The sequence below is a fragment of the Hemicordylus capensis genome, chromosome 7, assembly GCF_027244095.1.
Source record: "Hemicordylus capensis ecotype Gifberg chromosome 7, rHemCap1.1.pri, whole genome shotgun sequence".
NCBI lineage: Eukaryota > Metazoa > Chordata > Lepidosauria > Squamata > Cordylidae > Hemicordylus > Hemicordylus capensis.
In genome coordinates, this window is record NC_069663.1 from 34,876,663 (window position 1) to 34,889,834 (window position 13,172).

A 13,172-nucleotide genomic window follows, 5' to 3' on the forward strand; every position below is an offset into this window, starting at 1 on the left:
AGAATTGACCTTTGCCTGGAGAGCTGGTCTTGTGGTAGCAAGCATGGATTGTCTCTTTTGCTAAGCAGGGTCTGCCCTGGTTTGCATTTGAATGGGAGACTACATGTGTGAGCACTAAGATATTCCCCTGAGGAGACGGGACCACTCTGGGAAAAGCATCTGCTCCAAGTTCCCTGCCTGGCAGCATCTCCAAGATAGGCCTGAGAGAGACTCCTGCCCGCAAACTTGGAGAAGCTGCTGCCAGTCTGTGTAGGCAGTACTGAGCTAGATGGACCAAGGGTCTGACTCGATAGAAGCCGGCTTCCTATGTTCCTAATCTCCACCCTGAGCTCTGTTTCTCGATAGGCTGGATTTGGCTTTTCTAGTGATTCTTTGCCACTCTGACTCGTGGTACATAGGAACATAGGAAACTGCCATATACTGAGTTAGACCATTGGTCTATCTAACTCAGTATTGTCTACACAGACTGGCAGCGGCTTCTCCAAGGTTGCAGGCAGGAATCTCTCTCAGCCCTATCTTGGAGATGCTGCCAGGGAGGGAACTTGGTACCTTCTGCTCTTCCCAGAGCAGCTTCATACCCTGAGGGGAATATCTTATGGTGCTCACACATCAAGTCTCCCATTCATATGCAACCAGGGCAGACCCTGCTTAGCTATGGGGACAAGTCATGCCCAGACCAGCTCTCCTCTCCTACTTTCTGCCACTTCTGCAGTGCCTTCTGATGCCATAGCACCACAGATCAGGAGCCAGAGATTCAAGGCCACTTCCCTGCTCTGGTCTCCCTCTTCCTTCTTTAACTTCCTGGCCCACATTTTCTCAACCATTTAGAACTCTTTTGCTGCTCAGCTTTTTTTCTTACCAGCACTACAGAATGCCGCCCCCCCCCCCCGCCAGGCCTTTTGGGAAGGTTGTTTCTCTCAGCCAGGAGTGGCATCAATAAAGGTGGTTAGGCATGGACCTGAGAGCCCACACCCACTGAAGGGCCCACCTGTGACCCATGCAATCTCTGAAGTGGCTGCTGAGGCCAGACTGTCCACTGTTGCCCAGTAAGCTTCCCCACTAGGCCCTGACTTAACAGTGATGGTGGCAACACTCTTCCCATCAACAGCACCATATTAAATTTTCATGGGGGAGCAGGTTGTAGGACTTTGCCCCAGCCCACCCACTCCCAGATCCCGGCACCCACCCTATCACTTGCCACAGAAATGCTGCACCCCACCAAGTGGAGAGATGCTACTCTGTTCCTGACACCTTCCCTCTGAGCAGTTGGAATGCTTTTAAACATTCCGTGATTTCATAGCAACTCAGCCAATAGCAAAGAGGCTCACTCCTAACAGGCCCTAGACAGGTAATAGCACAATAATAGCTTTGGGCCTGTTTTATTTGAAGAGTATCATTTTAGGGGCACTCCCTGTCTGTAATCCAGGAAGAAGATCACTGCTATTTCTATTTCATAAATGAGAGACACAAAGCGAAGACACTCCCTAGATTCCCCTGCCTTATGGTCTGCATGATCCCGAGGCAATACTTTTTCTTTTTTCTTTTTGTAATATGTTTATAATATGAAAGAAATCTACATAAGAGACTTCCCTTAATGCCTGGAGTTCTACGAAACTGGGGGCAAAAAAACCCCCTAGGGATTTTCTGTAATCCGTGTTTTTGCTCTCCCTTCTTCATTTGTAGGGTGAATCGGGTGAGCCAGGACCCAAAGGACAGGTAATTATTTGTGAAACAAGGTGCAAATATATGCTGCCTTGAACATCCTGGATTAAGCAGGTTGTAACAGCCACCTAATGGCGCAGTGGGAAATGACTTGACTAGCAAGCCAGAGGTTGTGGGTTTGAATCTCTGCTGGTATGTTTCCCAGACTATGGGAAACACCTATATCGGGCAGCAGCAATATAGGAAGGTGCTGAAAGGCGTCATTTTACACCGTGCAGGAGGAGGCAGTGGTAAACCCCTCCTTTATTCTACCAAAGACAATCACAGGGCTCTGTGGGCGCCAGGAGTCGACATCAACTCAACGGCACACTTTAGCTTTAAATGTTTACATAAATAAATGGCTTAACTGGTTCCCCAGATGTTGTTTTTTACTACAATTCCCATCATCTTCAGCTACAATATTGGAAGGCCATTGTGTCTGGGGGAGTTGTAATCCAATAACCTCTGCAGAACCAGCTTGACAACCCCGGCGTAACTTAATTCTCCAGAGGATCCGGTGGATTGTCTTCCTTATGGAGACAAACTTGAATGCTTGAGTGTGTTCCGTTTAGGAAAAAAAACCTAAGAGGAAACATGCCAGAGACTCAAATTGTGGGGATAGACGTGTGTAGAGAGAATGAATGGAACACACTCTCAGACTGCACAGACTCCAAGAAAATGGATTGCCAACAAGTTTAAGGCAAACATCTGAAAATCCTGCTTTTTGCAATGCACAATTAACCCGAATTAAATGTGTGTTCCGCTTCTGAAATGAGTTCCACATTGCCATAGGATATGAAGATGGAGACCATTTGCCTAAATGGTTTTTAAAATGGATAAGATGAACATATGGAAGATGGTGGCTGTTTGATATAATAACGATGAAATGGTACTCCATGTTGAGCCAGCAGAGAGCTGTGGCTGCCCGTAGGCAAGGGGGAAGGATTTTGCAATCATGCCTTACTTCCGTGTCATCTGGCACAGGCCATTGGAATATTGGCTACTAAGCTGGATAAGCCATTGGCCTTGTCCAACATAGTAATATGTGTCCTTATACTGTATAAAGCAGAGATCTTCACTGCTTTTCAAGTGGGGACTGCTTTGGCAGAAAAAGCCCTCAATCTCAGCCATTTCTGACTGTGCCTACCTCCTGAAAGTACTGCCATTTTTTCCCCCAGTGCTGAGAGGGCCCTTTAAGAGACGGAGCTCTCAGAGGGAAGCATGGGAAGGACTACACTTCCTAGCACTCTGGGCACGCTTTCCAAGATGGTGCAGGGCCTCAAGAGGGTTCTGTTCCCCTTAAAGGAGCCCCCATCAGGAGCCCCCATCCCCACACTGGGCAAAGCATAGCACTGCACGGTGATAAAGATGGCCTCCACTTGGTGCTGGGGGACTGTGCAGAGAATTCAGATTTGGCGGAAGCTTCACCCAGGCCCAATAATGCGCAGAGGCCTGAAATCAGCCCAGTCTGCTTCATTTGGGAGGAAGGCGGGCCCAAGGGAGGAGCTCCTTTGCCGCTGCCTCTCCGCCTGCTTTCAGCGCGCTCACCTGACTGCCCATCCTGACCCCACCTGTCATGGTTTGGGAGGTGGGCGCGGAGCTCTTGCTGCCATCCCCGCACAGTGGCAGCTTTCAAAGTAAAACAAAGTCAAAAAGCGGGAGAAATAGAGTCCCAAACGGGACGAGAATTTCTCCCCGGGAAATAGGGACACCCCGTGCAATGTGGGACAGTTGGCCACCCTAGCCTTATGATGAAGAACACTGGCCTACAGGCTTCCTGGACAATCTTTTGGAGCGGTGAATCTGCAATGCCAAAAGAGGCCACTGGATTCTTGGGTGAGGTGTGGTGGCGGCTCCTTATCACGGTCTCCTCTTTTGCAGCAAGGTGTCCGGGGGGAGCCTGGTTTCCCTGGTCCTACGGGGGACTCGGGAGCACCTGGCGTCAGAGGTTTCCCAGGACCTCCAGGTCCTCGAGGCCTTGGTGGGGAGCGTGGCGTGCCTGGAATGCCTGGACCTCAAGGTGCTCCGGTGAGTAAGCTTCCGTCGTGCTTCACACTGTCATTAAAAAAACCAAACCCCAAACATCCATGAAGCTCTGCGCTTCTCTGGGATAAAACCAGGCTGTGCCATGATCTATGATGCTGGTGGGAGTAATGGGAGATTTGCCCAAAGTCCCTCATGGAATTCCTCTCTGGGAACTGGAGGACTAAGTGTCTGTGATCCCACCCCACCTCTGGGAAGGGGTGTCTGGTTACCAGCCAGAGTTCATACCCAGAAGGGGCCAAAGGCTCTTCCTGCTTGGACATCTTGCCAGGCCTAAGTAGGCAGTCTTTGCATCTACAAGTCAACCTTCCATAATTCTGCAGGCCTGATCAAAGGTTCACGTGAAAACTTGTGCCCATGCAGGTTGAACGGGGCTGGGCCCTGGCCGTATGTGTGGTGGGGAGAGTGCTGAATTTGGACGTGGGAGGCCCACATTCAGATACCTGCTGAGCCACAAAGCTCACTACACACTCCTGGGAAAGCTATCATCCCCCGATGCAGGGAGAGAAAGCAAGCGAAGAGCTGTAAACCATCTAGGCACTAGATAAAATCACAAGAAGTCCAAATTCTTGCAAGATCCAAGTACCCACCCACAGGGGAGGCTGCCTGCTGGGTCCAGTGCTCCCTGTAACAGGGATCCCCAGATGTTGTTGACTAAAATTCCCAGAATCCTCAGCCAAAGGCCATTGCAGCTAGGGATTCTGGGAGGAAAACTTTGAGGCAGGTGTATGGGTAAAGTGACCCCCAGTTCTCCTTCAGCAAAACAGTGTACCTCCACTTATCCAGAGGTTGGGGGACACTCTGCTATAGAGAGTCAGTTGATTAAAGAGTATTCAGCTAAACTGCAGGGTTGCCATATTCTGGCTTTCCAAATCCAGGTGCCTAATTTGCATATTATGTAAATTGGCTTGAAAATAATTTTTGAGCAGAATAGCGTCTGCACATTTTGCTCCATAACTCCACTTCTCTGAGGGCTAGAGCTTAGCTTTAAAAAAGTGTGTGTGTGGCAGTGACATCTGGGTGGACTAAGCAATCTGGGTGAGATACTTAAAATCCAAGTGAAACCCAAGATTCCAGGGAGCATGGTAACTCTAAGCTAAAGTGGCAGCACCATCCATGCAGTGTTCCCTTTAACAGGGATTCCCAGATGTTGTTGACTACAACTCCCAGAATCCCTAAGCAAAAGGCATTGCAGCTGGGGATTCTGGGAGTTGGAGTCGGCAACATCGGGGGAATCCCTGTTAGAGCGGACACTGCATCCAGGCAAAGGTTGCAGCGCTGTAAGCCCCTCCCTGTTGCCAAGGTTGCAGAAGAGAGAACATGACATTCAGAAGTAGGTCACAGCCCCTCCTTATGGCCGATCCTATTAACTAAAAGGAAAGGAAATTGTCCTTTTTGTCTTTTTTGCTATCAGAACTTTAAAAAGGGGCATTCTGTTATAAAGCTGTAGACGTTTGCTAACTGGGTTTGAAGCAGAAAAAAAGTCCATCTTTTTTTCTTCACCCTTTCTAGGGCAGGGACACGGGAGATCAGCACATAGTTGATGTAGTCCTAAAAATGCTGCAAGGTAAGTGCTTCAGAGTGTGAGAAGGGCTTGCTGGATTAGACCAAGTATCTGCCTCCTCCCTTGTCGGCTTGGGTCCAGGCTATTTAAGAGGGTGCCTCCTTTGTCATAAACCCTGCTGCCTGTTACGATCTTCTGGAGAGGTCCGGTTACGGTTGCCACTGCCTCATTTGGTGGCGACTCAGGACCAGGCTTTCTCTGTGGCTGCCCCCAGGGCTTTGGGATATGTTCCCTGCTGAAGTAAGAGCATCTCCTTCTCTGGTTGTTTTCAGAAGACCCTCAAGACTCTCTCCTGTTCTCACAAGCTTTTAACTAGAATTAATTTTAATAATTTTAATAATTTGTTTTAATAACTGTTTTATACCTTTTATTGTGTATTTTAGTCTGTGTTTTTTAAATTTTGCACACCACCTAGAGATGTACATATCAGGCAGTATAAATATATGATAGATAAATAAATAAATTGTCCTGTCAGCAATGGTGGCAAGCCCAGTGCCTCAGGGAAGCCCATAAGCAGGACATCGTGTGAGTAGCCCTCCTCCTCTGCTGTTGCTCCCCAGCAGCTCTTAACACGGAGGTTCCGTTTAGGTATCGTGCAAGAGCTCTCCTCGGCAAACTTTAAAGCAGCTGACCAACCCCACATCTAGTATCGGTGAATTCCACAAGCTCATGACGTGTTGGGTGAAAAAGAACTTTCTTTTGTCTGCCCTGCTGCGTGCAGGACGTAGCGATTCTCGTGGGGATGGGGAGCCTGAGCTGCAAGCAGACGACTGACCGCTCCCTCTCTGCTTTCTTTGCCTTGCAGAACAGCTGGCTGAGTTGGCCGTGAGTGCGAAAAGAGCAGCCCTGGGTGGGGCAGGTGTCATGGGCCCCCCTGGGCCACCAGGACCACCAGGACCTCCCGGTCACCAAGGGCCACACGGACACCCTGGCCCTCGTGGCATCCCGGGAATCATAGGGTCTGGAGGACAGATTGGCAACACTGGACCCAAAGGTAAGGGTGCCCCTGTGCCTGGAAAGCTGTTGAGATCTCTGCAGCTGAGTGCAGATGATCTTCTCAGCCATCTGTGATCCTCCCTCCCTCTCCGTTCTTCAGGGCTGGCCCTCGGGATTTTGGTGCCCCCACAACCCAGGAGCACGAAGCCCACCAGCTTCTTCTTGAGCCGCTCAGGCTGCTCGCTCATGAGGTTGAGTGACCAGCCTGTGCTGATTTGAGAGAGTTCCCAATGGGGGCAGAAATTCACATTTCAGAGACGGGAGGATGCTGCTGTTAATCTGGAGATCCAGTCCAAGACCATTTCTGTTTGTAAATGAATGCTGCAGCAGGCAGTTCCTCTTCAAGAGAGGAGGTGCATCTGATGAGACTCACTGTTTATTGGGGGCTGAGGTGCGAAGACTGTATTTGGGGGTGAAGAACGTGCAGGCCCTTTGGGGAGCAGGGGGGGAGTGCTACCTCTTACTTTCTCACACCACTGTGCAGTGCTTTAGGACAAGAGCGGCTTGTCCGAATGAGCCGGGGCGGCCAAAGGAGGCACAGCTGTCTCTCCTTCCTGCAGCTGCGTTTGCTCCTCTCTCCCCCATTCCATCCTGTCCCACCCTGGCGTTAATGAGAGCCACGCTGCCTGCAGGCTGGCCATTCGTCAGGTAGAGCTGTGTGGCTCTACCAGACAAATGGCCATCCTTCAGGCAGCATGCAAGGTGAAGGAGAGAGGGGCAAACAGAGCTCTGGGAAGGAGAGCTGGTCTTGGGGTAGCAAGCATGACTTGTCTCCTTAGCTAAGCAGGGTCCGCCCTGGTTGCATATGAAAGGGAGGCTAGAAGTGTGAGCTCTGAAACATATGTCACACTTTCAAGCTTATCTTCACAACCATAAGAGCTAGACACACAAACGTTTCAATGAAAGTTGTGATTTCCCCATGAAGCTCTAACACTGGTATTACAGGATTCTGCTCTCTCAGTATACCGTGCTGAGGGTTTTCTGCGCTCCTGTGAATCTGCAGCGTAAGCCCAACCCTGGGGAAACTGGCAGTGTGGGGCATGGTGAATCGCAATCAGTCTTACAGGGTTGGAGCTTCCTTTGTGAACGGAAGTTCCTTCTTCATTGGCAAGAGCAGGGCACCGCTGTCTTATCCCCAGTGGCTTAGCCAGGGAGGGGAGGGATAGGAAAGACAGCAGAGCTTGTCCGTTGACAGTAATAGTGGATGCAAAGTCTTCCTAGCAGTCAAACTTGTTGGGGGTTGTAATTTGTATCCCCCAGATTAATCAGCAGAGCCCTAAAATAGCTAGTCACTCCAGTTACAGAGTAGTTGCAGAGTTGAGTTGTTTAGCTATTTAGAGAAGACACATGGAGAGTCTTGTAGGACTAAATACACAGTATTTATTGGTGAAATACACCTTTTGGATAGGAAAGACCTAACTCTAATCTATAGAACTACATAATGAATAGGGAGGTGGAGAGAGATGTTTCCATCTGCTCTCTAAGAGGAAAGGAAGAGATTCTGACTCGGCTGTTTCGGCACAGGAAATACCCGAGGAGTCCGATCAGGGGTCGTAGAGACAAGCAGAAGAGCTAAGGAGACCCTTACTCACTATCTCTACTCCCAATGCCCCTAGTGGTGATTAGGGTAGTTGGTGCAAAAGGTTGATGCACTGGAACTCCATCTCCGACCAAACTCTCTTGCTTTCCCTGCTTCCAATTCTACAGGGAAGAGGGGTGAGAAAGGGGAGCAAGGGGAACCTGGACGTGGTCACCAAGGGATGCCTGGGCCGCCAGGTATACCAGGTAAGATAACGGCTGAGATCCACCAAAGTTAAGAGAGACACCAGAGACAAATCGGAGAGATGGGAAGGTTGGTTTGTTCCATTTCTATACCGCTTTTCATTAAAATAATCCCAAAGCAGTTTACAATATGATTAAGACAATGCACAATGAAAATACAAATTAAAAGTACAAGTATGAAATATAAAAATAATATCTCCCTATTAACAAGTGTAAGAACCTATATAAAACAGTAACACACAGGTTGCTGAGGGTCTTCTGTGCACGATCATTCCCTGCAGTTCCTCCCTGGTCTGTCATCTCTTGCGTATGGGTCCGGCCAACTGACTAAAAGCCAGTCAATTGTGGACCAAAAGGTGGAAGCCCGGTTAGGTTGGTGGAGTTATCTCCCTTGCATCAGTTTAGTGATGAGGCAGTTTGTGTGGTCAAGTGAGGGATCCGTATCTAGGGAAGTCGTACTGTGCACAGGGAGAGCAAGCAGAGGACTGGAGTTGGGAACGAAGGGCCAGGCAAGTGGAATTCCTGGCTGTTGACTACAGAATGTCGGGGCGGGGGCTGATCAGAAGGATGGGCTGAGACCAGCCACCCTGACAACATTGGGCCACCTGGGCATGTGTGCCGGATCCACTCTTTCATGCCTCAGTCCTCCACTCTGCCTTGGTGATTAATGGCTCCAAGGACTGGAAGAGAGCATTGGATTCCTTTAGAGAAGATGAAAAGGGTTAATTGCCAAGTGGAGGCCTGTGGGCCTGGGCTAAGCTCTGTGAGCCCCAGATCTTTGAAGTACCTAGCTGTGCCCCTGGCTGGGAGCCTGAGAGGGTTTGTATTGACATCATAGGAACAGTGTCCCCTCTAACAGGGAGTCCCAGATGTGGTTGACTACAACTCCCAGAACCCCCAAGCAAAAGCCATTGCAGCTGGGGATTCTGGGAATTGTAGTCCACAACATCTGGGAATCCCTGTGAGAGGGAACATTGCATAGGAAAAGTCTCCCTCTTTCTGGGCCTTGAATGCTGGCTGAATGGTGGAGGAGATGGGCCTCATCTATCAGGGCCTGGGACCCAGCTGTCAGACTTAGTTCATATGATGAGCACAGTATGATGCACAGGACAGTGGCTGTGAATTGGGGCTTATGCTGGTTAATGCTAAGTAGGTCTTGCTCATGTGATCTGTTTGCCACCCCTTTTAGTTTCTCAGTGCTAGCAGATCCTGGTCACATAGGCCAGGCAGGGGTAAAGCATTGGCGTACAGGCCTTGCATCCCATCTCCTGCAGAATTCTGTGTGAATCTGCCCAATGTTCCAAGGGATGGATGAGGCATTAACTCAGTCTTCACAATGAGCTACACTGCCTCGGGCAATGATGTCGTAAGGCAAGGCTCTTAACCCTTGAGATGATAGGCTTGGTGATTGTGGAAGTGGAGAGAGAGAGAGAGAGAGAGAGAGAGAGAGAGATAACAACATGCTCGTTTGGTATTTCTAGGTCTCCCTGGCCATCCTGGCCAAGCCATCAATGGCAAAGATGGCGAACGAGGTTCTCCGGGTGTCCCAGGAATAGCAGGACGGTCTGGCCTACCTGGGCCTGCTGGCCTTCCCGGATTCTGTGAGGCAGCTGCCTGCTTAGGAGCTTCTGCCTATGCCTCGGCCCGCCTGACGGAACCCGGCGCCGTCAAAGGACCTTCATACTGAATGGTGAACGTTCTGTTGCAAGCTTGACTTCATTGTGTCCTCAAAGGCTCCACCACTGGCATCAAGGGACCAACACAACCAAGGCTGCGGCCAAAGAGATGGGTACCTCCAAAACGGAAAACCCTATTGGGGAAAAGCAACCTCTGCCTATCATTTGGGCAGCAAGGATTCGTGCTTTGCTGGTGAGAAAACAACACTTGGCCACTGTGAGTAGCTGAAATCAAGGTGAATTTGGCAGCACGAGTGAAAGTGTGTATATTGTGCGAACTTCCTCCTAATATCTTGGACAGAAAAAGAGCGTGGAACCGCCTCACTAAATGACTGCTACTTTTGTTATTAACCCCACCCCCTTCTCACCTTCATGAAAATGGAAGCATTATGCCAATGTAATTGTTGCCAATCACAGGATTATTTTTTTATGTTGTAGAAGCCTCACCCCATCTGGTCTTTTCTCCTGACTGGCGGCTGGGTAGGAGGAACTCCTGCCAGGTTTTTTGAGCTGTGCACACTGCTGAGAAACAGTGCAAACACGTGTTGGCAAAAATTGAGATTGAAGAATGGGGGAGTGATGGTGTGCCCGCCTCCATCTGGGTAGGATGGCAGTGGGCAGCAGGAAAAGCACGTTCCGCCCCAGCCTACCCAGATGGCAGCTTGCATGCAATTACTTTCTCCTCCTCCTGCCTCCATTTTTGCTGACACACAACCATTTCTTGGGGGTGTGCAAGAGACTTAGACCTTGACTGGACGTTCCTCCTACTCCGATTTTGCTTGTGAGAACCAGCCCAGTGACATTGCTATGTTGTTGTCAGGTAGAGAAGTGCTTGTATGAAGCAGTGTCATATGGGGGGGGGGGAATCCAGAGTTACCATGTGAAAGAAATTCCTTGAAATGTCGTGTTTTTCTTCATTGTGGAGACTCCTGATTTCCCCATGGGATGGCTGCTTCAAACATCTCACCATGCAAAAAATAATGTGGTGCTGTGGGCAGTTTTTATCACTTAAAAGAGGAAAAAAAACCTCCTATGAACTGTCTTTAGATATAATTTTTTTCTTTATCGCTTTGATTTACTGTGTTTTCTCTCTTGTTTTTGCCCCTTTCTAGTAAACCTCTAGTCTGTTAATATCATCTTGTTATGCTATATTGTCTTTGCGTGGTAAGATTGATCTCCTTAAATTTGTTCTGGTTTTCCCCACCTGCATTACTATTTCCCCCCCTTTTTATAGTATATAATTTGTGGTCGATTTATTTAATAGTGTACACCAGAGGCAGTGAGTTATCACCCCAAAGCTGTAAATCTTTGTAAAATAAGGTTATTTTATAAATACTAATTAAGAAAATCAATATTTTTTTTCTTCCACAAAAAATAGCTAGTCAGACCAGACAATAAAATGAGGAATGAATGTCAATGAACTTAACTGATGTGTCTGCTTCTCTGTGTGTAATGGACTAGTAAAGTTCGTTTTTCTTTAGTGTGTGCTTCAGTCACGATTATCCTCTGTGGGGTAATTAATCCACCTCATGATTAATTTAGTGGATCTTGCCTGTGTTTGGGGATTGACGGACTGCTTTGGAAGACCCTGCTGGCACTGTGATCAGTAAGATAATTAGAATGTGGTGATTATGTTTAGTTGGAGGGTGTAAAAGGGAAAACACAGCCCTTCGAGCCCTTTATCCATGATAACTGAGCATAACCCCTGCTTAACTGTGCAAAGAGGCACTTTTTAAAAGAGGCGATTCTCTTTATTGAGCAGGGGGAGAGCAACTGGCCCTATCCATCCCCAGCACAGCATCCCTCCAGGGCCTGTTGCTCGTGTCTGTCTTCTGTTTCTTTTTTAGATTGTGAGCCCTTTGGGGACAGGGAACCATTTTATTTATTTTATTTGTTTGTTTATATCTGTGTTAACCACTTTGGGAACTTTTGTTGAAAAGCGGGATGTGAATAGTCATCATATTCGAGTAAGACTGTAAGGGCACCTACCTTTCAAAATCTGATCTAAACTTCAGTTCTAAAATCTGGGGTTTGGGGTTGTTAGTCGATGCCAGAACGTCAGAGGGGATTTCAGTGTGCAACACAACAAAGTCTCATGACACCTTAAAGGATTAGCACAGTGATTGTGGAAGAAAATTTCATGGCCCAAATCCCGCCCCATCAGATACATGGAGCATTTATGGGGATCCTAAGGGTTACCAGTGGGATGCAGGTAACCCAAAGCGTAATATCAGACTCCCCAGTTCTCCCTATACCTCAACAGCTACCCCTACTGGTCTTATTCAAAGCTGTCCAGACAGCTCATAAAACCTGAATACTTGTGGAGGTCTCCAAAATACTTTAAAAGGATCCCCTCAGACCTTAGATGGGTTCAAATTGTAGTAACTTGATACCTTATAGTAGCATCGGTAGAGTATAGAATCAATTTCCCAACAAAGCCTTGTCTTAAAAAATCAAATTGGGCAGTCAGATTGCACAGGTTTTTAAAAGAAAGGAAAAGTTCACATCCTAAGGTATCTTTAACTTATGTTTACCTGGCTTCCTGTTATGTGTTGCTGTTAGTCCTTAGCTGCAGAAAAAAATTGTTTCAAAACTCAAGTTGTCTTTGAAAGATTGTGATGTGCCAAAGGAGGAAGGAATGCAATGGCTTCCCTTTCCCAGAGTCCTCTTGGCACATCCCTGTCCCAGAGAAACAGTGCCAAGGCATAACCCTAGTTGGAGAACTCCCCCATCAAAGAGGACAGATGTATTGACCTGGCCCTCTCCCTCTTAGAGAGAATATGTTCCTTGGAAAGGGTAGGGGAGAATCCTTCAGGAAAATAGGATCCCTTGTGATGTGAGGAAGTCCAGGTGTCACATCCAAGATTACAGGGAAATTGATCTTCTCTGATCATCTGTCCAGCAAGGCGGATCTGGAGGCAAGAGCTCAAAAAGGGGGCTGTTGAACCAGCAAGGGCTATCTTCAAATGGAGGGATGGTGTAGGATCCAGAAGCCCTAATCTAAAGCAGGTGACTGAGCTGGTCTCCTTGTCCACCTAAGTAGGTCCATAGAGGTGGGAGGCCCTTAGCAGCCGGGCAAGCGCTTTGCTTCTGGTGTTGGAATTCAGCCTTGTTGTGGCATTGCCTTTGTTTCTGGGGTTCCAGAGGGGATGGAATGGGTTCTGGGGACAGGACAGGAGCATCACTGGTGGAGGTGGGGGAGTGGTCTGCAAGAGAAGTGACATGTCCTGGCTGCTCAGGGTCTGTCAGATCTAGGGAACTTTCCTTAGGATAAGGGCTCAGTTGAGGCCTCCTCCTCCTCTTCCTCCAAGAGGGTCTCTTCCAAGGCAGTGGCCAGCTGGGTCCTGACATCATCACAGCACGTAAGAAGCCAAGCATCAAAGGAGCTGGAGAAGCATCTGCCAGATGAC

General features: G+C 48.5%; 1 protein-coding gene across 3 annotated transcripts in view; it reads left to right on the plus strand.

Annotated features, from left to right (window-relative positions):
- The window catches only part of COL9A2 (collagen type IX alpha 2 chain), a 69,196-nt gene extending 58,008 nt beyond the window's left edge, over positions 1–11,188 (plus strand). For all 3 annotated transcript variants that reach the window (XM_053267678.1, XM_053267679.1, XM_053267680.1), the window contains exons 28-33: positions 1,684–1,716; positions 3,583–3,729; positions 5,257–5,311; positions 6,114–6,302; positions 8,012–8,089; positions 9,568–11,188. In XM_053267678.1, coding sequence (XP_053123653.1) covers positions 1,684–1,716; positions 3,583–3,729; positions 5,257–5,311; positions 6,114–6,302; positions 8,012–8,089; positions 9,568–9,773 — 708 coding nt within the window. In that variant the 3' untranslated portion in view covers positions 9,774–11,188. The remainder of the gene's footprint in view (positions 1–1,683; positions 1,717–3,582; positions 3,730–5,256; positions 5,312–6,113; positions 6,303–8,011; positions 8,090–9,567) is intronic.
- Positions 11,189–13,172: the final 1,984 nt, after the last annotated feature.